General features: G+C 31.3%; 1 protein-coding gene across 1 annotated transcript in view; it reads left to right on the top strand.

The window, feature by feature from the left end:
• The window catches only part of DOK6 (docking protein 6), a 681,307-nt gene extending 655,289 nt beyond the window's left edge, over nucleotides 1-26,018 (top strand). The window contains exon 8 of the mRNA XM_074274156.1: nucleotides 25,578-26,018. Within this exon, the coding sequence (XP_074130257.1) occupies nucleotides 25,578-25,717 (140 nt within the window). The 3' untranslated portion in view covers nucleotides 25,718-26,018. The remainder of the gene's footprint in view (nucleotides 1-25,577) is intronic.
• The last annotated feature ends 1,449 nt before the right edge of the window (nucleotides 26,019-27,467 follow it).

The raw sequence follows: 27,467 nt of genomic DNA, 5'->3' as shown, positions 1-27,467 counted from the left end.
ACACACAAGTCTATTGAAATTTCATTAAATCACCTTGTTGAAAAGAGGCAAGTCTATCACAAGTCTATCACAGTTGATCATCACAAAAAATAGGAATTCACTTTTCATGTATTCATTTCATCCTCACAATGATCTTGTAACCACAATGACCTAATAAATATAACTGTTATTATACTCATTTTCCAAATGAGGTTCAGGGAAAGAGTGATTTCCCATAGTCACAGTTAGCAAGTACCAAAGACAAGAATTGAACTCCGTTCATTTCTGGTTCTCAATGTTCTTTCCTTTAGTCACTGCCATTCAGAGTTAAAGAAAAAAAGAGTTCAGAAACTCAAAGAGATAGGAAAAATTAAATTAATTTGATTTTTATTAATAATAGTGTTCAATCCTTTCCCTCAAATAGAAATGAATTTCCATTTCAGATTTTACTGAAAACCTTGTTTTATAACTATACTCTAGTGCACATACCACTTTTCAGGAAACTAGCAAAGTATGTAATAGCTTCAGGATGGGGCACATGACTCCTAGAGAGATATGGAAGCTCCAGGATAATTTGCAATATTTCTGTTGTTAGCTAACTGTTAGGGGAATGTTGGGAATTCAAAGAAATTGACTCATCCTAATTTAAATATACAAGATTGTAGAATTTATACTGCGAAGACCTGAGATAATTAGAAAAAAAAAAAACAGATATTGATATGAGATACTCTGTTCAGTAATACTAGAATACAGGAATTTGGTCCTGATTAATGGAAAGGCTTAAATGCCCTAGGCATAAGCAGTCTCATAAAAGTCATTAATATTCCCTTAAAAGGAAAAGGCAGTTGACAATAAGAGCTTGGTGGAGGAAGAAGCCCAACAACAGAAGACTTTTTGGCATTCAATGGAGTAGCTCAGTGGTGGATGAAAAAAAGGGCAATCTAATAATCTGCAAAAGAGACCTAGGAAGTGGACAAAACCTTTCAAGGATAATCACATCTGCTGCCCATAGGAAGTGTTAGATAGACTTCAGGGTTAAGGAAAAGACAGAAAAGACAGAGGACCAGTCAAAGAGACTGAGAAAGCTCAGTCTAGTCACTGCAGCTATCTTAATGGAGACAGGTAGAAGTTCATGTCTAAGGATCAGGTAAAAAGTATTGGGCAGGGCATATCCTGACCTGAAAGACTTCTTGCCCACTAACCAATTATTCCTTTTTCCTGTTGCTGGATTATTTTACTATTAAACTACTACTATTGTCAGGAGGGCTTTCTCTTCAAGAGGAGTTTGTGGCTTTTGTGTTACCATTTGTGATTAAGGCTATTTCAGTTTCTTCCTGAAGCCCATAGCCAAGACTTGCTGGCCCAGGTTCAAATCTCCCCTTAACAATAAACTTGCTCTCTGTCAGTAGCAAGTCCTCCAAGTACCTAGGGCCACAAACATGTAAATCACACCAAAACATTAACATGCCTGAAGAGAAAATTAGCAGTGATAGACCTAAAGAGCTTACTTCTGTATTCCTTGGGATTTGTTTAGCTATATGGCCTTTTAGATACTATTTTGTTCTATATTCCTCTGTATCTATATTTCAACAAACTTGCTGGTACTACTCTGTAAGTTTTTTGAGGGTAAGTATAAACATAAATAAATTTTGTTTTTTCTCTCATACCTAGAACAGTGATCTATTTACAGCAAGAACATAACAGAAATAAGTCAACTTGTTGGAAAATAAAATATGTAAGAGACTGGTCAGGGTAGAGCTGATTGTAATTCACAGACATGTTCACTTATATAGCACAACCACATAAAAAAGTATAGCTTCATTCTTCCCCATGATCAGTGAATAGTGTTATAAGTAAAAATAGTTTTGGTGGGATTGGTTTGTTTGTTTATATAGTGTCCCTAGACACAACCATTCTAAACAGTGAAGACTTCTAATTTTGTAAAGTAAAAATACATTGTGGACAACTTTATATGTGTTTATAATAGGTTCAACATGATATTTGAAATAATGAATTGTTATATTGAAAACCTAATAGCAATAGCTGAAATTATATTTCTGTGCTCTTTCTGTTTCCAATAATTGGAAAAATACATTCTAATTTCAGGTATCTGACCTAGATAGTTGATACAATGGATAGGAAGCTGAGCTAGAGTCAGAAAGAGCTAAATTCTAATCTAGCCACAGACACCAAATATGTGACTCTGGATAAGCCATTTAATCTCAATTTCTTCAGCTATAAAAATGAGAATAACACATACTTCAGAGGATTGTTGTGAGGATCAAGTATTTGCAAAGTACTTAGGACAATGTATACCTAGTAGGTACTATAAAATACTTATTTGTACCCCCATAATTTATCTTAATAAAGATCCAGGTTCAAATACAGCCTTTCAAATTTCACTTATCTTCTTAGAGCATCAGTTTTCATTTGAAAAGTGGACATAATAATACTTGTATACCTTCTAGAATGGTTGTGAAAATAAATAAGATTATTAATTTAAAGGCCTCCCCCCTTTTATTTTCACAATTTTAAAATACTACAATCAATCAGCAAGCATTAAGATTCTATCATATTAACTGCTAGAGATCTAAAAAGAGGCAAAAGACATGTCTACCCTCAAGGAGCTTATAATATAATAAATATCAGTCATTATTATTTCCATGAAAAATATTCAACAAGCTTATTCATTTATGTTTCCTAATTTTCACTTCAAACAAAATGATTATTATGAATATAATGCCCTCAAACAAAACATCATGAATAAATAAAAGAAGAAAATATTAAAAAGCAAACAATTGATACCAGTGAAAATTTAGTTACCTAATGGAGGGTAGGATCTATCATCTAGAGATGTTGATTAATGGTATGAGCATATAGTTCCATGAAGTTTTTTATCCTCTCAACATTTAGTATTTGTACACTCTGAAAAACAAGTTCTGGCCTTTAAATTGAATTAATACCTCTAATTCCATAACCTTTCAACCCACCAGACATAAATTTGTTGTTCTTGAAAGAAATGTGGCAACTGAATTAAAAGTTAGGAGAAATTGGTTTAAATTCATTTTTGTTATTTACTTTGAGTGTGACCTTGGAAAATTTGCTTCAATTCTTCATCTGTAAAAGGGATTGAACTAGACAACTTCTGAGAGTCCTTTTAGCTCAAAAATTTTATTATTTTGTGATGTCTGCGAAAGACCCAATTTGATGGTACTTTGTTTTCTATAATTCATTCAACCTCCAGGTAAGTGAAGTCATACATAAGACCAGATGTGACCACAATCATGTAACACCCATTAAGTGAATATGAATGTGATTTTTAGAACCATTATAGTTATAGCATTTTAGTTGGGAGTTTTCACATTTAATATATCTATAAGGATTGTCTCCACATGTTTCATCTAAGGGATAGAGGAATAAAAGTTTTCCTTTCAGGGCAAATCCTATTAGTAGCATGGAAAAAGAGGATTTCAGAAAAGAGTTGGATTCTTGGTTGGAGCCATTGCTCTATATATAATTCCTTCTCATTCCTTCTCATTAGATGGAATATAAAAATATTGAATAATGTATCTCTTAAAGCAGGAGGGTGGGTACCCCATTTACAGTATGATCATTCCTTTTTGAGGCTTGGCTTATTTTTTTTTCCTCAAGGGCTTATGTCATTTATATCTAGGGTTATATGAATAGCTAAGCAGCTAAATAGAGATACAGACATAGATATACATATGTATATGTGTACATTGTGTTATATATATATATATATATATATATATATATATATATATATATATATATATATATATATATGGAGAGAGAGAGAGAGAGAGAGAGAGAGAGAGAGAAACATACATATTGTATGCATGTATATTTAAAGTTTTTTTTTCTCCTAAGGTCTTTTCTATGGAAAGTTGTGATGGCCCAAGGATATTGTATCATTCTGTCTTTACTTGTCTATGACAATTCCAAATGGAATTTATGTTTGCTTTTTACTCCTCCTTATGCCTTAGCCACTAAAAGATAGTAACTAGCCACTAAAGCTGTGCTGTGTCACTCTATTCACTCTCTAATAATCAATATCTCTCCCCAAATTTCTACTCTTTACATTCATTAATGATATCAAAAAATAATCACTAGCTACTTGATTTTCTTTTATGTAGAAAAGAAAGAAGTTCATTAATAATGACAATATTGCTAATCAATTGGGGAACATGTCATTTATAAGGAAAATATCTGTTTGCAATAGAATGTATAAATATATATATATGTATATGTATATATGTGTGTATATATATATATATATGTATATATATATATATATACACACACACACACATACATATATGGGGGACAGCCAGCAGTGCAGTGGATAGAGACCTAACCCTGCAGTCAGGAGGTCCAGAGTTCAAATCCAGCCTCAGACACTTAACACTTAACACTAAATAACTGTGTAGCTCTAAGTAAGTTACTTAACCTCAATGGCTTTGCAAAAACAAACAAACCATAAATATATGGAAATGTAATAAATATATAATAAATGTATAAATACAAAATTATATAAATATGCATTTACATATTTACTGTGTATATGTGAATGTATATATTGTATGTTTGTATGATATATGCATCAATAAAGGATTTTTTAAAATCCATGCTTGTCTCAACACAATAGCTTTTTTTCCCCCCCACTCATTTCTTTCACTAAAGACAGAACATCAAAATGTTTAAATAGTTTTGTGATGGTACTCTGATATATGTGCATCTGTACAGGGAGGTTAAGCAATAAAAACAACCAAAAACCAAAAAACCTAACATGGTTAATGCCAGATTTTTCAGGTCCACAACATTTTTTACTATTTGAGCAAACAAAATATTAGCAATTCTGTGCTACCAAACACATGTGTTGACTGCTTTCCAGTGGCTCAATTGCAACTTGTTACAAAAACATTAATAAAATAATATATAAAATCACAAGGACCTCATGGAGCTTTATTTAAGTTCCTTTTTTTTTTTTGTCTCACCTATTGGCTACAGCATTGACAACTAAATCCCCAGGCTATGATTGGATAAAAAAAGTTTTGCTGAACTATTATTAGATTTTAAAACACAATTGGTATGTCTTTCTAAGACTGATTTTATAATTGAATGACAGAATATATAGTTTCATGTGCAGAGACTAATTTCTCATAATATTGCATTCTTCTAAGCAACTCCTGTGAACATGGATTTCCTTTTGTTGCTAGTCGAAACTTCATACATAAATCATCTCAATAGGGTACTTGGATCTGCTCTATGTGAAAAGAGCAAGAATAAACTTAAGACCCTCAATCAAATGTTCTCTATTATTTTTTACATTCTCAAGTGACTGGTGGTTGGGCTTATTTCAAATATAGGCTAATATATCAAGATTTTCAGAACTCTTATAATAATGATTTGTTAATAGTTTTCTATATTATTCATACACACACATGCATATAAATATATATATATATATATATATATATATAAAAGCTATTGGGTTTTAATATAATACTTTCCATTCTGAGTTTATCCAAACATTTGTTATTGTTGTTCAGTCATTTTCAGTTGTGTTCCTTAGTCCATAGTTAATAATCAAACTAACCCAAGTATATCTTCCTTGTCTATTAATTCAGCTTACCAGTCTGATGGAAAAATTAACAGCAAGAAGATCAAACAGGTCCTCATATAAGCAATTTTATATAGAATTCTAACCAATGTGGTATTGTAAACTGATCACCAATGTAACTTCTACTTTTTAAAATGTCCTTTGGGATCATAGAAATAGTCACTAAGAATAACTACAGACAGCAGTGATTCTTAGGAACAGTTTTCTGCATCTAGAATTAAACTATGTTTCCTTCAATTTCACAAAAGCACTAACATTATTAAAGCTTCCTTCCAAGATCAACAACTTTCTTTCCTCTTCTTCTTACATTTTTTCTGTGGAAATAAAACAAGACTATTACCTTTCCTTTTCTGTTATAGCATATTTCTCAGTTATATGACTGAAGAAAAAAATGGAGACCAAAATTCCTCTGAAACATTCTCATTAAGCCAACTTCGTCAAGAAAAATCTATGAGTCATAATAAATCAATTGAGTGGGCCTTCACAGATGACAGAAAGTATTTTACCAGATATAAATCTAGATTAAATATTTACTATACAGGAATACTGTGAAAATAGTTTTAAATGTTAAACTATATGTAAGTATGAGTTATTTGTTTTTCGTTTAACTAAAGATTTCATCCTTATAAATTCAGAACGGAAGCACAGATTCTGGTTAATTTTAAGCTAAGAAACCTATGCAAATCATTGTTTATATATACATCCCATTGTATTTACTTTTACTCTTTTTGTCAGTCTTAGAACTGATTTAATTCAAGGAAAAGTCATATAATGGAATAACATGGTAGCAAAATAACAATAAACATTTCCTTGATAAAGCTGAAATCATCTTGCCATGAATGTACATATCTTTAGAGAAAAGAGTAATTAATATGCATTCAATCATACATGGGTGATGTAAACATTGGAAATTCATGTAAATTTGGAAGTAAGCATACTTCATAAAAGGGTAATTCATCTCTTCCAATAATGTATAATAATTGAGATCCTTAACTTGATAGATTGAAGTCTGTCTGACTTAGTACTGTCAGAAATACAATATGAACCCAATTTTTCCTAGGACCAAAGTCAGCAGTTAATTTACTATCAACAGGCATTCATTAAGCCACACTAATTTATCATAAATAGTAGCAATAAGTTTCTTAATATGTTTTGGGTACTTAGATTCACTAAGTTCTAGAATCCCTAGTGTTTTTTTTTTTATACAGAGAAAGAAAGAGAAACATAGATGGCTAAAATATATAAATTTTATGTTATATATATGAAACTATATAAATGCAAACCTATTTACAGATAAATGTAACATATATATTTGTTGTTTCTTTTTACTTCAGTCTTCACTATAGTCTATGTATTAAGTTATTCATCTCTTAGAGCCTCACCAACAGCTGCAGTATAAGAAATTCCATTTGGTTTCTGCTATATAAATTGGCTATTAAATTGCTGTGACCTCATTAAAGTGTAGAGTTCACACTTCTTTCAAATTCAGAAAAAAAGTTTCTGTGATTTACTAAAGCTACTTAGCAAGATCTTATCAAATAATGAGCAACCTAAATATCTAACTAAAACTTGAGTGATTTCTTATCACACTGAAATCATTACACATAGCATATGGAATCTATTATTAACATACACAACATTTGTCTTTTTTTTCCTCTTATGATTCAGCCCCAGTGTACAAATGAAGGAAACTGTTGAATTTTATATAGCTAGTTGAACTAATGTGTCCTATAATTTTATATATAGTCTTAAGATAACTTCTAAAGTAATTTTCTTAATGCACACACATTTAATTATATCAATCCTTCTTTGAAATCATCAATGGCTCACCATTGCCCATGGGATAAATACAAATTCAGCCCAAGACTTAAGATCTTTCATGATCTGACTGCAGTTTATCTTTGTAGACATATTTCAAACTGCTCCTCTCATCATATCTTGTCCAAAATAAATTACTAGCTGTTCTATAATATCATTTTGCCCTGTTCTTCTGTATCAATCCCATTTCTATCTATTAAAATCTGTCTCTTTTTCAAGCTCCTGGTCATATTTTATCTCCTAGCAACTTTCTCCAAGTTTCCCTGGTAAAATGTGAACGTAAAAAATTCTTATAGTCTTTTTTAGACTTCTTTGCCTTTTTCACAATGTACTTTTGCATGATCCTTTCTTTTGTGCCTGACTTATCCTTTACCTAATGGATTGTAAAACCTTATAGGGTAAGAATCATTGCATTTTTGTCATTATTTTAATCTATATCACTAGATCCCAACATTGCTCTTTGAATGTCTCAAGAAGGAAACAATAACCTAATTAAACTGATTTAATGAACTATATGTTTGCTCTAACTCATCTGGTATTTGCTGTTTATACAAGGAAAATAATTTCCTATCATGAAGTTCAAAATGATGTCCCATAGACAAACTCCAAAAATGAACTCATTATCTTTCTCCAAAAATCCATCTCTCTCTCTCCTAGTTCTGTGAGGGATCACATCATCCTTCTAAGTTGCTTTGATTTTTAGCTATTTTATTATCCTCTACTCTTCACTGTCTGTCTATCCACATATCCAGTTAAACGATCAATTCTGCTATCCCTTTCTCCACAACATGTCTTCTATGCATTCCTTTCTCTGCACTCACAGAGCCATCACCATGGTTCTTACCACCTCTCACTTGGGCTAACTCCTAATCAATTTCCTTGCTAAAAGTATCTCTTTTATTCTAATTCACTCCCCCACACAGTTGCCAAACTGATTTTTTTTATTTTTTTTTTTTTGCTTTTTTGCTGAGAAATTGGGGTTAAGTAACTTGCCCAGGGTCACACAGCTAGGAAGTGTCAAATGTCTGAGACCCGATATGAACTCAGGTCCTCCTGACTTCAGGGTTGGTGCTTTATCCACTGTGCCATTTTACTGCCCCCAAACTGATTTTTCTAAAACTCATATCTGACAATGTCACAATCCTACTCAATAAAATCCAGTGGTTTCTATTATATCTAGGAATAAATAAACTCTTCTGATTGTCACTTAACACTTTTCACAATCTGATAACTTCCTACCTTTCCACTTTTTTATACATTACTCATCTCTACATTCTATGTTCTCTATATTGCCCTACTTGCTGCACTCAGACACAATGTCGTATCTCCATCTCTAGGACTTTTCAAGGGTTATTCACCATGTCTAGAATGCTCATGTTCTCCTCATCTCTAAATCTTAAAATCCCTTCAAGACTCAACTCAAACACTTCTGAAGACAATCATCTCCTTATCTACATTCCTAACTATCTATCCTACCCAGCAGGTATTAAAACCGCCTCTTACACACACACACACACACACACACACACACACACACACACACACACACTCACACGCATGTGCATGCAAGCCAATTTGATAAATTCCAGTGACTTTATATTGCCTATAAGATGAAATATAAACTATTGTCTAGTATTTAAATCTCTTTACAATCAGAAGAAGAAAACAAAGCTATATATAATTATATGGGAAAATGCTCTAAATCACTATTTATTTGTAGATGTTCAGTAATATATACCTCTTTATGGTTCCTTTCAAGGTTTTCTTGGCAAAGATACTGAAGAGATTTGCCATTTCCTTCTCCAGATCATTTACAAACAAGGAAAGTAAAGAAAATAGGGTTAATTGATTTGTCTAGGGTCACACAGCTAGTAAATGTTTTAAAGCAAATTTGAAGTAGGATATTCCTTATTCCATTCCCCACTCTCTATCCACTATGTCATCCACTATTATTAGATTAGAGAAAAGCAAATTAAAACAATTCTGAGGTACACTACCTCAAAGCTATCACATTGGCTAATATGATAGTAAAGGAAAATGACAAATGTTGGAAGGGATGTGGAAAAATGCATTGTTGGTAGAGTTGTGAATTGATGTGACCATTCTGGAGAGCAATTTGGAACTATGCCTAAAGAGCTATAAAACTGCACATATCCTTTAACTCTGCAAAAACACTACTATATCTGTACCTGAAAGGGATCAAAGGTAAAGGATCTATATGTATAAAAATATTTATGAGCAGCTCTTTTTGTAGTGACAAAAAATTAGAAAGTGATGGAATACTTATCTATTAGGAATGACTGAACAAATTATGATACCATAATTATATACCAATAATTGTGATGAAATACTATTATGCTATTAAAAATGACACAGAGGATGCTTTCAGAAAAACCTGGAAAGATTAATATGAACTGATGCAAAATGAAATGACCAGAACCAGAAGACTATTATGTGAGCAAGTTACTTAATATCCATGGACTTCTGTTTCTTCACATATAAAAAGAGGCTTTTGTGATCCTTTCTAAAACCATAGTAACGATGATTATTGTCATTATCGTTTGAATCTTACTTGAAGGTGGTCCAACAAGCTTGAAAAAAAGTAATAGGAAGAAGGAAGAGGAGATTTTTTCCATTGTGAGTTACTAGAGTTTTAAATTATTTTAACTGGATCAGAGCCTATTACAAATATCTTATAATAGTAAGTTTTTAGAGATAAATATGACCCAATTACCATTCTTAAATGACAAATTTTATAGAAGTAATGTTCAAGCACAGATCTATGAAGATACAATGAAGTAAATTCTTATTTTGTTTTCAACCTAATTAGGATTTAGGGGAAAAAATCTAATTTGTGGCTATTCCTCCAGTTTATATTCAAACATCCTATGAAACCTGTAAATTTAATATGCTTTCATTAAAGTATCATTGCTTTCACTGTAATAAAAAATTTGAATTTGAAGTAGACTTAATAACTAATTCCCAAATTGTCAAAGATAATGCCTCAGAAAATCCAGTACCTTTATCTCTCATATCTGCTGTATCCTATGAGCTTGATTTTTTTGTTTGTTTGTTTGTTTTCTGAGGCTGGGGTTAAGTGACTTGCCCAGGTTCACACAGCTAGGAAGTGTTAAGTGTCTGAAATCAGATTTGAACTCTGGTCCTCCTGAATTCAGGGCTGGTGCTCTATCCACTTCACCACCTAGCTGCCCCCATCCTATGAGCTTGAAATTCAGTACATTAAATTTAATTAGGAAAAAAAGATACTTTAAGTTCTTCATGAAAACAGAAGATCTGATTAAGCAATCTCAATTTCCTTCTTTGAATAATATTTCAGGATTCTATGATTTATGTGTACCTGTTAAGCAGAAAGTTTGTACTTAGAAACTTTTGTGGATCTCTAATTAATTGATTCAGTTTGCTAATCTGGAAATGATTCCAATATTGAAATATTCATTGAATGAATGAATGACTGGATTCATGATCCATTATTAGAAAAAACTCATAGAATAAGTCATGAAGAAAACAGTGTAGATATCACAATTTTAAAAAATAATTGAAAAGTAAATTAAGATGACAGAAATTAAATTTTATGACTACTTTATAATAATATGATGAATTCCTATTTTCACAACTAAGATTCCCTCATGCTTGTATTCTATCCCTCTTTTGATAATGAAATATGGAAGAGGTATACCAAAACATATAGTAGTGGAAATTATTATCTTTCTGCTTGTATAAGAAAAGAAAATGTCATAAGATCATTAAGCATAATATATCATTATTCTTTTCAGGTCATTTTTTCTCACTGCTAATGTTCTTTTGAAAATGTCATCATAATACATGAGCAAGACGGTTATTTGTCATAGTATGAAGGAGTTGATTTTTTATGAACTTTATTTTCTAAAATCTTTTGTATCATGACATAGAAGGGAAAGATGTTTTAGATAAGTATAACTAGGAATCATTTACAAGTTTCCAAATGATAACACAATATATATTTGTCTTCAGAGGCACCAAAATTTCAATTTCATATTTTTATTTTTCTTTAAATACTGATGAAGATAAATGCTAAGCTAATGATCAGACCTCAACAGGTTAAAATGACAGACAGGAAAAAAAACACAAAGATAATCATGTGGGCTCTTCTGCTTCTAATTATTGCCAAAGGAAATGATCACAAATAAGATAGAAAGATGTTTTTGTTTTAGGATTTATAAGAATATTCCCCATTTGTCTAAATAAAATCAATCTCCAAAGTTAGAAGAAAATTCATATAAATAGTAAGTGGGTGAACAACCAGAAGACCATTTCTTTTCATTGAACTTTACATAATTTAGAAATCAATTAGTTCAAATCATTCATTTTACAAATGAAGATACATTAAATGGCATGCCTAAGGTCCCACAGAAAAAAACTGTGGAGTGAGGAGTCAGAACTAGTTCTTCTGACTCCAAATCTAAAGCTTCTCCCACCTTAAATCATATTGTTCTTTCAAGTTATAAATATTATTTGTAAAACCTACTTTCATTTAAATAATTAGACAAAAAGCATACCTAACAAAATGTCCATGTTTTAGTATAGTATGATAGTACAGAAAAACTAAAATTTGCTATTATATCTCAAATAACTGTATGATAATCCTTAAATATCGTCCCTGCTTTATGAATTGATAAACATTTGTGTGGATATAGTAGTAAGCAAAAGTCTTAATTCTTTCACCATTATGGATAAGCAGTTCCTAAGAGAATGAAAATTTTAAAAATCTATTCAGCATAGACAAGATTTGGTCCTTTGCAGTTTTGTTATTGTGCTTGAAGAAGCTTTGGCTAGAAAATGCAACCAATTTAAAGATGCTTACTTTGATGGCTAATTAACTGCTATTGACTAAAAGTTTCTGATACAACCTTGCTTGATATATACATTAGCACCTTACATTTGGCAAGTTTTATAGTTATTTTTCGAGTATGTATTTAAGTTATCTTAAGTTTAGAAAACTGGAAGTTTCATTCTTGATGCCTAAGATTCCTAAGGAGTCTTATAAGTCTTAAGTTCACAGGAAATAAATAAAAGATACCAAATAGGATCATAGATATAAAGATAGAAAAGACCTCAGGAGGCATCTATTACAACTTTCTTTTCCCTTTCCCCTTTCCCATTTTAAATATGAAGAAAAGGAAGCCCAGACAGGTTAAATAGATTAATTAAGAAAGACTATGCTTCTCTAATAAAGTAATTTATTACATATTGCTCACTACAAAATGTATTTTTATGATAATGCTTGAAATAAAAGAATCATTATCATTTAAATGCCTTCTATGTGCAAGACATTGTGCTAAGTGCCAGGAATACAAAGAAAGGCCCCTCCCCCACCAAAAAAAAATCCTTGCTCTCAAGAGATCAAAATTGAATCAGAAAGTCTTCTTGAAACATTTTTTTTTTGGAAAAATTTAGTCTCTACATTAAGAAATAAATCTTATGCTTTACATGAGATAATTTTTCCCTTCCCAAAATAAATATTTACTGTGATGTAGATAAATCTACCATTTGTCTTTGGCAAATGTTCCTGTGACATTGCTAGTTCTATGAAAGTATTATTCTCTCATACTTGTCACACTCAATAATCCCTAAATTTGTTACCAGGACTTAATTTTTCTTCTTTCTAATAATGCATCTAAAATGAGAGGTAAGCACATTAGTAAATCAAATTTTTGTTACTGATATAATTCTTTAATTTAATCCATGTATGTTATTTTGGAATTATAATCATACTCTCCATTAAACTTGTGAACTATTTCCTATATACCTTAATTTTTCTTCTCTCCAAACATTAAGGAACTTTCCTGTATTCTCTATATCCTCTAAAAATTTCAACTTCTATTACTATATGTTACTATCATAGATGTTTTACTAACATCATAACTGGAAAAAAATTCATATAAGAAGAAGAAATCAAATTCAATCCACAGGAATTAATAAGAGATATGTCAAACATAATAATAGGGTCCCAATACTTTTTATTCTAAGGATTAAAATACTTTGGCTTAATATATGGCCTAGATTATCCATGTAAGGAATCCTAATGAGTTGAAAATTCTAATGAATGTCTGTCATGTCCAGAGTGCAATTTTTTGCTGAGAACATGAAATATGCTTGCAATTATCTGATGGAATGCCAAGGAAGCATAGGAAGGGAAGGCCATCCTCCCTATATATTGATTAATAAGTTTCCTTTATTGCTGACCTGTGCTTACCCTGGAAACCTGGCCAGTTCCCAGAGTACAAGTCATCCTAAAGGAATGAATAAATATTCTCCTTGGTGGATCCCTCGAAATGAAGCACCTTGCACCTGGAAGTCTGTTTCATATCAAGAATCATATATCAAATGAGATTACTTAGCATACTGCCTTCTTTGTTCTCAGTTTATAAAAATCCCTTAGTAGGAAAGGGATTTTGAGAATCTCACCTAGCTAGGGACTCCTTGTTTGGGACCTTTTCCCACTCCAAGACTCTGGATACCTGTGACGAGGGATTCTTTCAGCCAAAAAATCCAGTCATTGGTGCTTTCTTGGAGTGGTGCTAATATATGTTGTATGTTGTTTTTTTTTTTGTTATATTGCCTTTATTGTTATGGTTATCACTATGTTTGTTAATTGTGTATTATTTTTATGTTATAAGTTTTCTCTTGTCTTGTTTAAATCAAGGTTCTGAGCAGTAATAAACTTATACCCACCTTTTTTAAATCTGTGCCTTTTGAATGCAAATCCCAAACCTAAATTAACCTTATATTCTGCAATAAATTTAATACTAAATGAATGTAATTCTATTCTCTAAATTTTTAGTGATATGTTCTTCAAGGATTTGGGGGGAGGCTAAGGAAGGAAAGTACATTGCAAGAGTCCTAAACAGTCTGACGGAGAGCACAGTCTGATGATTGCCCTCTTGATTGATCCTCTGCAGACTTTCAACACACTTTGTGTATGGAAAATACACAAGTATAACTCACTATCTGGTTGGTGCTGCTGTGGAAAGTTGCTGGCCCTCACCTCATCAGCCATCTGAAAGGCTCCACAGCTTAAGAGATCCACAGTCCCTACCCTTCTAGATAACTACAAGTCTTAAGCCAGGCCTAAGGAATAAATTGTGATCCTTAAAAGTGATAAACTTGTATAATATTTCCTGATCCACAGTTTCTATCTAATTTCTATCTATGATATAATTTCTCATATATGGGGTGAATCCATAATTTTGGACTAGAAAAAAATGACATATTATGGTTTCTTCATGGATTTTCAACCAATACTCTCATATTCTTTCCTAATTGCTTTTGACATAGTTGTAGAAAAGAGCTGGCTGTTCTTCTTTCTCTTATCTCTTTACATCTTAACTGCAAAAGGCCTTACATGTATCATGTATTTAATAAGTGTATGCTGAATCGAACTGAAATGTAAAGCAGAAATGCATCCATGTAACTAACATAGATTGTGAGATATATGTAGGTAGCCACATAGTACCTTAATATGACTAAATTAAAGATACAATTTGTGGCAGAAAACCTGTCAAGATTCATCACTATTAGTGAACACTAACCAATTTTACTGAATAATTTAGTAAATTACATTTGTAAATATATATTCATTATGGCAATGAATAATACAGTCAGAATGAATCTAGAATTTTTCTCCATTGATTTGGAAGTTCTAAGAGAACCAGATGGTGTTTTCATCTCTTCTCTCAGTTAAAAGAAATGACTCTGGAAGAGAAAGAAGTCTTTGGGGAATGAACATTTGTTTACATAAATAATGTCAAAGATTAGGATTTGCCTTTCTGAACCATCAATTATGATAACAGAATTATAGATTTATAGTAAATGAATCATACATATAAGGAGACAGGGGAGGAATCTGCTTTATAGAAGATTCAGACTTTAGGACTTTAAATAAAATTTGAGGAGGAGAGGGAAAGTACCTAAATAGTATGGTAAGACAGTACTATGAATAGGTATAGATATAATATTTATAAATGAAACAGAAAGTCATGACTGACTAGAATATGACAATAAAATTATAATGTTTCTACAAGAAAAAGATTTAATAAAAATTATGAGATTTCCAAGAAAGGACATGTTTGTTTGTAAATTCACTAACTGACAGAAGAAGCAAAATGGAGAACAGTTAGCTTTTATAAATTGTTGTGCAACCATCAAAGAGTATTGATTAATGAATTAATATTTGCCTAGAATGAAGAAGAATGAGAAGTTACATGCTTGAAACTGTTAAAGCCACTGCCTAAATGCGTAGGAGAACAATAGTATTATTAACAGAAATAGTAAAGACAAGAGAAAGAAGTTTATTTGGTAGAGTGGATGTTTCATCTTACTAACTTTAATAACATCTTTATGAATACTCTCTACATGTTTATGGCTTTTCCTGAAAAGGAATTTAATTATCAGTGACATTAGTTCCATGCTAAATGTAGTGAATGTCACACCTTTTTCTTGGAAAAAAGAATAAAGTGGTTTTTATACAAATACAAAATTTCATGGTTTTTTGGTTCGTGGTTTTTTGTAGCTGTCTCTTCAGTAAAAGAATGTTTGCCATCATTATGTTGATCTACTCCTAATACACTAATTCATTCCCTTGAAATCTCTTTCAGATTTGCATAGCCTCCTTAATGCTATATAAATTTCCTGCCAGATTAAATCAAAATTGGTAGATTATAAAGCAACATTGTGCTGGTTACATGTCTATAAAGCCATGTTTTAGTCTTTGTCTGAATTTGACCTCCAATTGTTGTTTTTGTTTTTGTTGTTGTTGTTTATTCATCTTTCCTCATTCTCACATACTCATTCTCCTTCAAATGTTCTCTATGTAGGGAATTATTTTATTATTAAAAGAAAATTGAAGAAATATAAAAGAGGGATCAGAATTGCCAAAGGGTTGGTTTTTCATTTTTATTTTCTTTTTAATGGGTGAGAGATAAAGAAAAATAGTAACTAGAAGGAAGAAATGGTTTAATATGTTTCTTTAACAGGAGAGACTACACAGTCAGGCAAAAAAATATGAAACTCTAGGTCAAAGATATATATATGTTAACATTGAAGGGAATGGGAGAGATAAGGCAAGATAAAGAAGAAAGGAAAGGTAACATTAACAGAAATATTGATGCTTTTTAAGCTTCAGATTGACTACAGATTTTATAGACCATCAACCAAATTCCTATAAAAATTAATAAATCATTAGCACAAGCAGTTTAGTATAGGAGATTTCTAACTGAAAAGCCTAAATTTAAGCCATTTTCCTTCAAGTAAAAAGTAACCAGTTGATTCAGTGGATAAAGTTCTGTAAGCCTGGAATCACTAATACCTGAATTCAAACAGACCCCATACATAACACTCAATAGTATATGACCATGTTGTGACCTTGGGGAGGGCACTTAGCCATTTTTGCCTCAGTTTCCTCATATGCAAAATGAGTTGGAAAAGGAATTGGAAACAATTTCAATATCTTAGCCAAAAAAAATGGGATCACAAAGAATGGAACATGACTGAAACAACTAAGTAGTAATACCCACTAATATCAAGCTGTGTGACTTGAGTGAATCAGTTGACTTCACTGAGATAGTTTTCCCATATGTAAAGTGAAGAGATGATCTCTAAATGATCTCTTAAGTTCTCTTATGCCTCTAACAATTTATGAAATATAGCAATGACATGGAAATTCTGGAGTTGGAATCCATATAGCAGGAATCAAATATTGGCTTTGCTATCTACCTAATACCTATATAATCATGGAGATGGAATTTGGAGTTGAGGAAATAAATAAGTTAGTTTGATTGTGGGAAGGGGGCAATATGAAATGTCTAAAGAGATAGGTTGGAAATAGATGGAAAGGGACTTTAAATGCCACTTAGAGGAGTTCATAGTTTACTATAGATTCAAAAGAGAAGCAAATGCAATTTTTTAATAAGGAAGTGGCAGGATAGACCATGCCTTTGGAAGATTATTTTTGTAGCTGTGTGTAGAATGAATTGAAGAAGGATAGTAGATTTAGAGGCAGAAAGGATTGTAGAGGATATCTAGTAAAGTATGGTTGGAAACAAAGAGAAAAATTAGGAGTCTTTTAAAATGGTCTAGCAAGAAGCTAATACAATAGTCCAAAGATTACCATAGCAATGACATGAAGGCATTACTCAAGGTGGCAACAATGAAATAATGGAAATGATGCAAGAGGTTGTATGATAGCAGTGATAAGATTTGGCAATAAGACAACCTACATATAAACTATAGAATAACTGTTGAATATAACACAGTCTGTAAATATAAATAACCAGTACCTTTTTATTAAACTCTTACCACTTTTCTAAATATTTTCTAGTTGTCTTTATCCCAAATGAAGGTCATTTTGCTTGTTTTTCCTGGCTAGTATCAGCTTACATTCAACTGCTATTAAGAATAGAGAATTTAAATATGTTATTCACACCTTTTATTTTCGAAGTTCTCTAAGCTATGTCTTTAGGGCTCTTAAATTCTGTCCATTGCAGTTGCCCTCCCTCAGTACAAATAGCACTTTTCACAGGGAGGAATAAAACTTTTAAAAATATTCTCCATTTTGTTTTTCAGTGAATGCATTGAAACAGACTAAAAAGTGGCTGAAACATAATGTTTTCTAAAGTTTTCTCCTTATATCTGTTAACTCTGTTCTTGCTAATAGACACACATACCACTTTTTCTTTCTGAGGAAAAAAGGCTAGAAGAAAACAAACTTTCCCATATCTTTTGCCAGGAATAAAAACTGAATAAAAAGAATTTAATAGAAATTGAGCACACTGTGAATAGGATTTTAAAGCTCTTGCTTAAAAATTCAGAATGAAAGGGACATTCATAATCTGGCTGCTGTCATTCTTTGTTTTCTCTTCTCTGTGGGAAATGTGAGTCTCTGGTCTTGCATTCAAATTTGGTTGTTATTTTCTTCTGTTTAATATTGTGTTCTTTCTAGTTTATTACTAGCTTGACATTTTTTTATGATACAGCTGTGGAAGATTTCATTTAAGGATTTAGTTCCTTTTACATTATTGCAATATGGTATAGTTTGAATTTCTGTAGTTCAGGAAGTGTTAGGCTGATGTTGAAATAAAATTAATTTAAAAATATAATACTAACAAAAATTTATTCAGGATCTTCCCTTCTTTATATAGACTAGTAGAAAATGTCCTGATCTGGAACTTAAGAGATATAGGGATTCCAAAACTGCCTTAGACACTTTGTTATATGATTATGGCTGGACATATTGCTTTAAATTAATAGTAATAAGAATCTAAGTAGCATAATTGTTTTCAAAGTGCTTTACATGCATTATCTAATTTAAACCTCACAACAAACTTGTGAAGTTGATGGTATCCCCACATTTTAGATCAAAGCTTTTTGAATTATGTGTAACAACACCATATTGAGTCACATAACTGAATATAAGGGTCACAAAAATTGTTTATTGTTGCCAGCAACAATAAAAAGTATCAAAATTCTGCCAAGATTTAATTGTTTACATAAAAATAAACAAGCACATTCATCTCATTACTATGCAAATTTTGCTTTTATCATTAATAACTTTAATAACTGGTAAAATTACATGTATACCAAAGATATGATTTATTAGCAGTAAATGCTTGATTTGTATACCTATATACAAATGTTTGTTTGACATACATATATACTCAGGATCATGTAAACATTTCTCAGGGTAAAAAGGGTCACAAGTAGGAGGCTGAGAGAGGTTAAGTGACCAAGAAGTTAAACTAAGTAAGTATCTGAGGTACAATTTGAGTTTGTTTTCCTGCTCCTGAGTGGATATACTGACCCACTTGAGAACAACATACTACCACCTTAATTTCCTCACCTGTAAAACTGACCTGATGATACTGTCTACTTCTTAGAGTTGCTGTGAAGAAAGTCTTTTATAAACCTTAAAATACTGTGTGAATGTGATCTGCATTATTACTATTATTATTTGCATGACAGACTGTGCAGTGGGGTGAGGAGATTTGTTCAATCCATTTCTTTAATTCTAGGTGTGAATCACTGAACAATGCAGGATGACATAATGCATATGTATCTCAAGAAATTACTTAGATTTCTTTTTATTTTTCTCATTAGCTTCATTATTCTCATTAGAGTATCCTTTTAGATTAAACCCCTAAAAGGCCAGGTTCTTGTTTTTTATCTTTATCTCTCCAATGTCTTGAATACAATAACAACTTAATAAATGTTTATTGCCTTTAATTGCATTACATCACCAAAAAAAACTTATTAAGCCCCTACATCATTTTGTATAGCAAGGAATGAACAATGTGAGTTGTGACTTGTCTGTTCAGAAAAGGTAAAAGTAAATAATAAATCTTTATAAATACATTAAATTTGAAGAATATCTATTTCAAGTATTGGCTCCACAGCATGCATATCTGTATAAAGTAAGCAAATCTCAGCTTTAAATGAGCTTCCTTTTCTCTTCTGCAAAATGGTGTTGATAATACCCTTACTGCAAATTCCTATGTGTTGCTCTGAAGGTCAAAACTATTAATGTATCAGAAGTCCTCATTGATTGCAATATGTAAACTAGTCTTATGCTTATTCCATTTTACTTTTTCATGGTGTTTGTTTTCAGGTGGCCTTAAACCATAGGCAGTGGTAATTTGAGCCATATGAAACATAAGCTATAGGGTACAAGGCCCAAACGTGGAGTGATTGAGATAAAAGGTAACAAATACTTTTATTTGAGTGAATCGAAGATGTAGCACTGGGGAACAGGAAAAGTTATTTGCAGTAGTTGAAATAAATTTCTATTCAGCTCCTTTGGATTGCTATTCTCTGAACTCCTATTTTCAATAACGTATAAGTGTATTTTTCTTTTGTACCACCCACTCAAATAGACATATCATTTATAGTCTTATTTCCTTTGTTAGAATAGGTCTCATCTCTCTCTCAAAACTAAGCTTTTAAAAATCCTTTTTATATTTATTTATTTTACCTTTTGAAATCTACAATCTTAATTTCCTGGAGCTTCAATGACTTGTTCATAATCACATAGCTACAATATGCCAGAAACAAGACATGAGCATAGGTGTTCTGTGTAGCTTGAAGGCAACTGGATGGTGTAATAGAGAAAAAAAATGACATCAAGGAATACCAGAGTTCAAATCCATCCTTAGATATTTACTAATATGAGTCATTTAATCTGACTGCTTAAGTTTCTTTATGTGTAAAATAACTATTTCCCAGGGGCTGTTGTGAGAATAGTTAGATAATATTTGCAGATTGTATAAAGCACTATATGTCTGCCAACTATTCTCTACTAAAAGACTGATTCAGTCCTCTTTCCACTATTTTACTATCACTACTCTCTACTGAACTCCATAAGACAAAAGTTTTGTACCTATTTGAAAAACTATCTATATTTCAAATATATCTTTTAGCTTTTTGAGAATGAAGACTTAGAAGTAGACCTTGATTTACTTTCAACTAGTTCTAAGATATAATAACTCAGAAGTAGAGCAGATTTCCTAGGGGGAGGAATTTGAAATGAGGGTAACATTAAACTACTGGTAATACTGCTGATCCTTTAAATGAATTAACATTTATTCTCCAAGGATCTCAAGCATGAATATATGTGATGGTAAGTATCATTATCTCCATTTAGACACAGTGAATCTTCATGTCAAGGCAGGAGCAGGGAACACAGAGACTTTGTTCTGGACCACCCTTTTTCCAATCAGATCAATCAGATTTTTCCATTTGCTGTAAATATATCAGCATGCAATTCCTATATTTAGAATAGGAGTGCATCACCTAGAATCAGTGTTTGAAAAATTGGTATTCTCTGATGAAATGTAAGTTTAAAATGTCCACAATCCCTGAAATTCAATAAGAATTGCACCTGGTGATTAAATTCTTGCTAATGCTAGTTCTATTACTTTCTCCCTTTTTAAATGAAAGATTAACATAGTTTCTATAGAGTTTTCTTCTTTGATATTTTAACATCTAGGGATTATAGTTTTCATGTATATATTGCCTACAGATCTTGACAATTCTTCTTACTTAATACTAATGTATTAGTAATTCTTTATTTACAAATATTTATTATCTATCAAATAGAACATAAATTCTTACTAATTTTCATATATGCAAAACAACAAAGAACTAAAAATCATGCTGATTTTCACTTGCCAAATAGAAAAGAGAATGGGATTATATTGGACTGAGATGCTTCAAGTTGTGTTGATTCACTATGCAATAAGAAAACTTGTAGGGAATTATTAGGGTCATGAAATTTAGAAATGGAAGAAATGGAAGAATTAGGAGATATAGAGTTGGTAGAGACCTAGAGGAAGGGAGAAAGGGAAAAAAGAATGAATGAACATTTTTGAAACTTTTGTACCAGTTGATCTTTATAAGAACCCTGGAGATACATGCTATCAGTTGAGGAAACTGAAATAAGGGAACTGCCCAGAGTCTTATAGATAGCATATCAGGCAGAATTTGAACGCAAGTCTTCCTAACTCCACATCCAGTATTCTATCCACTATACCATCTAGATTCTTCTAGAAGTCATTGAATTCAAACCCTTTGTTTTATATGAGGAAAATAGACTCATATAGGTTAATTGCTCAGTCCAAGGTCATATAGACAGTTTTCTCAGAACTTTTGATCTGAAATTTAATGCATTTTCCAGTATATAATCTCTAGGTCATCTATTATGGTGTGCAAATTACTTTAGAAAGTAATAATTTATATGGCTTTTGTTTATTTATTTTGGCTGCTTCCTATGGCATTTTCTGCTTATTGCCATCTCAATCTGTTTTATTTCCTATTTCAGTGTCACCTCTGACTCCCAGTATTTGGGGCAACAATTATAACAATCACCATTTTTATTCAGTCTAATTGACAAGAGAATCTGGTAAATCTAGTGAAAAAAAAAAAATAAATGTGGTGCCAACAAGAGTGCAAGGGACTATATCATTAAGCACTAGATTTTGTTTTTATTTAACCAATTTTTTTTTATCAATCTTTCTCTTCCACTACAGCTCCTCCTATTGAGTATTGTTTTTAAATCCTTCAATACAAATGTGCTTGGGATAGGGGAAAAAAAAGTTCACATATTAGCCATGTTCCAAAATGTATATCTTTCTGAATTATCAATTCATCTCCTCTCTATTAGGAGATAAAGTCATGTTTCTCCTTGATTCCTTTGAATTTTCATGTATAGTCCTAGTTTCTTTTTAAAATATTCATTTCAGGATTTCTTAGGACACAGTAATATTTAATTATGTTCATTTATCATTCTTAGTTTAGTGATTCCCCTAAAGGAAGACACTGTCTTGAGTTGCATAATGACTTGATTGAATTATTTCTTTCTTTTATTAATGAAACCATGTTAAAAATCTAATTCTCCCATCAGATTTGCTTGAATGGTATTCCATAAGTGTTAGCATATTTTCTCATTAAATCTTTTTCTGAAATTAAATTTTATATTATTTTTAGAGCTTGTTTTTATAGCGTTTTGGAACTCTTTGGTATATATATATATATTTTAAGAGCATTTGAATTGAATAATAATGTATTACATTATGATTAATAAATTATCAATTCAGTGTTCCTGGTTTTCTTTCTCTATTTTTGGAGAGTTCTTTATACTCCAAGACATGATCCATTTTTATTATAAAGGTGCCATGTGCAACAGAAATATGTGTGTATATATGTATATGTATATATTAACTTATGTATGTATATATATAGGTATATACATATACATTATATGATATTCTCATCCAGTATTTACGAAATATTTATCATCTTTAATTTTTTCTGAAGTTCTATTCAGACCCTTTTTTCTTTTTTGTTAGATTTGTTTAGGTCTGAAAGGAAAACATTAAGGTACCAATTATTTTAGTTCAATTGCCCATTCTTCCCTTTAATATAATTAAATTTTTTCATTATCTATGGATTCATTATCTATGATATGTTTTAGCATAATATATATTTCTTGATGATCTTTTTTATCTTTTCTGTATTTACTATAATCTCTAAAATCATGATTCTATCCCTATTTCGTTGAGCAAAAGAAAAATAGATATTGATCTAGTCATTCATTTTAACTCTATGTAAATCATCGTGTTTTAAGTGTTTTTTTGTAAAAAGCCATGTTCACATTCTGCTTCATAATCCATTTCAATCTTCCTTTTTATGGGTGAGTTCATCTCATCCACATTCTCAATTATTATTGTTAAGTGTGTATTTCTTGAAATCTTATCTTCTTTGAATTATTTTTCTCTTTTTTTCTCTTCCAATTCTCCTCTTTACCAATAAAAAGATTGTAATAGAAGAAAATGGATGTGGACATGTTTTTATTTTGTGAGGACATGGTCAGAACATCTTACTTTGACCAAAGGAAAGTAATTTGAAAGTGTTTCTTCACCTTTACTTAGTTCTGTATCAGTCATATGCTGAATTTTGTGCTATACACAAATATTTTATTGTTCTATTTTTATTTTTGTAGCTTAAGGGAATGAATATTAATCTAAGTAAATATTACTTTAGCTATTAAAAAGCTCATTGTATAACTGATAGAGGTATTACAATAGTTTTTATAGTGAAATCAAGTTTTTCAAAGATCATTCAAGCTTACCATTAAACATGATCAGTTAAAGATGATCAAGTTCAAAGGAAAGTAAAAGTCAAAAATGAAAAACAAAAATGAAAAAAATGAAGTAACAAACTCTTTTTACAAAAAATTCTTAAAGAAAATTGAAAACTGGATAAGTTATTATTACTTCTATACTGTGTAGCATACTTTTATATATGAAGCTGAAAGGGAAAAAAAAGCAAAAAATTGTTTTAAAGAACAATTAATTATTGCTATGAAAAAAAAACTTGTTTCAGGCAAAACTATATATAAAGAAGAGTATGAAAGATTAAGGAGAAAAGCAATTATAATAATGGAATTCCTTTTTCCTTTTAAGAATATACTGAAAGTATTGTCAGAAGTCTAGGAGATCTAATTATTTAAGTTATAAAATATCATCCTAGAAATTAAGATTTTTTTTTACTTTTAGTGAACCTAGAAAGACATGTTTAATATGTTTCATTGAAGAATGTAATTATTATTAACTTATTGAAAAATTAGACTGAGTGGCAAATCTTTTGTGATTATTTAGGTTCTTTTCTTATTTTACTGAACATTAAATTTACTTAAGAAGTCTTAAAAACTTCATTCCTCTAATATGATACCAAGCCAGAGCCAGCTTGAACTAGTTTATGAGAATCAGCTGTTATATTTTCCTTGTGAACATTTCCCCTTCAGAAATTGGCAGTGCTACAAATCAGAGCTTGGTTTTTTGCTTTGTTGTTTACTTAAGACTTAAGATAAGTGATGAGAAAAATATTATAATGCAGATTAAATAAAATCTGTATTAAATAATATAGATTAAGAAGATTAAAACTAGGTTGCTTACACTTTTTTCCTAGGGAAGTAGTTGTTAAACATTTAGCTGCAGATTATTGACTAATATCTTTGATTTCTGCCATTAATTCCAAGTTTCAATCACTGAAAGGATTTAGAAGAGTAGAATTTAAAAGACAGAAAGGACTCTAGTAGTCACCTAGTCCAACTTGTACACAAAAGGAATATATATTATGAATCACCAGCTTATATACTTGACAAGGAAGCTGACTTCATTTTAGCAACCCCAGGTGATATTCATTACAATAATGTAACCTCATTCAATATTTTCATGGATTGATTTTTTTCTGGATATATCTTCAATACTCTTACTATAGAAGGCAAATAGAACATAAATGAAAACAAGGATGTTCTTTGTAAGATAACGTGCAACTAATTAATTTTTCATCTCTCTTGAACTAAATAATTTTAATAATTTCCTTAGATGTAACAGGCGTGTGAAGGAAAAAAAAAAGCAAGTAACCTGAAAATTTCATCTTAGGTATCATTATTCCAATTCAAGATGACATTTTCTCCCATGGGAGTTGCATGTTAATCTGTTTTTTTGTAGTGGTTATTCTTTGTGGGAAATGCACTGATCTTCAGCTGAAGTTACTTATTATGTTCTTCTTTACCTTATCCTTCTAGGTCACCGTTTTGGTTCAACAAAGATGTCGAGGGCACAAACGTTCCCCAGCTACACATCGGAGCAGAACGAAGAGCACCAGCAGCCCCTGTCGCTGTCTAGCAGCTATGGATTTAGCTACAGCTCCAGCCTCATCCAATGACACACAGAGAATCACTGTTGACCAGAGAGACAGTCTAGTCTGAAACTTGCCCATAGGGTCAGGGAACCACTTGTATCCTCTGCATCCATGGAAGACCAATTGCAGTGAAAACTGAGCTGTGTCAGTTCTAGTCCTGGTCACAGTTGAAGGTTAAAAACTGGAGCTCTGCTTCCTAGAGTCAGAGGCTAAGTCTTTTATTTATTGAATTTCTTTGGGGATCTATGTTTAAAGAAATTGATTTTGAATTGTAAGAAAAGTCATTTAAATAAATAAAAACCCTTTTGGTTTGAAGGCAGCAAAAGCCACCACATGGTTGGATGTTGTCTGCATTGGGTTGTGACCTCTCAGTTACACTTAGTTTCAGGCATTTTCCACCTGTCTTCTTGGCTGAGATTTCCGACCTACAATCCCAATGGACAGAACCATAGTTAATAGTGGTGAACCGCTGGAATCATTTCTGTGTTAGAGGTTTTAACAAGAATATAATCAGTGAACACCACAAACAACATCAAAACTGTCCATATTAATACATCCCATGGCTATTAAGAGAACAAGAAATTTAAAGCACCATGTTAAGCAGGGCCCCATAACTCTATTCTGTGTGTGTATGCGTGTGAATGTGTGTATGTAGAAATATAGAGGTGGATATAAAGCTATCCATCTATATATAACAAATATATATAAAATGTGTGCTGAGGGTGACAGGATATGCTCACTTAAATTGTTGAAAATGTAATTTGGTGCATTCAAATTAAGATTGTTATGTCAATATCTATTTTTAAATTAGTGCTGTAAAAAGGCTTCTCATTAGCAAAAGTATTTATGTAATCAAGTCTGAACTTATGACGAATGTAAATGCAAAAATGAGAAAGGGGAATGTGTTTGAACAAAATGAAATAATCCAGCTGTCCCATAATAATCTACATTATCACACTCTTTCTGGTTAGTGTTACCCTGGTTTCTGACCCCTGCCCTTCTTGGCTCTCTGAAGTATATAAGGATATTTAACTTGTTGATCATCTACCTATTTAATCTTCAGTGACAAAGCAATTCAAAATGAATTTTTAAGGAAAATAATCATATAAAATTACTTTAGCAAAACCATTTTAGAATCAACAAAAGAACAAAATGAAAATGATTTTTGTCAATATCAAGATATTTAAATTTTCATATAGACCATGTGCAGAAACAAAGAGAATATATTATTTGAGTTCTACCTATATGACAAGATTTTAAGTTATGTTTTAGGCCCTAGAACTTACTATGAATATAGAGAAGATTGTATTAAGGACTTATTTTTCCCCAATATTCTATCTGATTAAGATAGTCCAATGGGAAGAAGGAACTAACCATTATGTTGGAGTAGACTGATAATTTAAGTTTAAAAAATACATATCCATCTACTTTATGGTGCTTTCAAGCTAAAATGGAAAGTTCTTACCTGAATTAACTGGATAATTGTGTCTGTAATATATAACAAAGAAGACATAAAAAGAACTCCAGTGGGTGTTTTTAATCCATGTAATGTTGGAATGTAAATTTAAATTAATAATTAAGGATCATTTTGATTAGTAGTTTGCTAGTTGATGGTAAAGTCTTTTATTTCTATCTTAAATATCCTTTTTCATTAACCTGATTGCTAGCAAACAAGACACCTTCAGTGAACAAATGCCGAATGAAAAGGGCCTGAGTTTGTCTAAATGGGCATCACACCTTATAATAAACTGTCGATCATCTGTCTCTCATAAAA

The sequence above is a fragment of the Sminthopsis crassicaudata genome, chromosome 1 (genome assembly GCF_048593235.1).
Source record: "Sminthopsis crassicaudata isolate SCR6 chromosome 1, ASM4859323v1, whole genome shotgun sequence".
Lineage (NCBI taxonomy): Eukaryota > Metazoa > Chordata > Mammalia > Dasyuromorphia > Dasyuridae > Sminthopsis > Sminthopsis crassicaudata.
The sequence above is the reverse complement of the archived record's forward strand: the minus strand, read 5'-3'. Positions and strand labels throughout refer to the sequence as shown.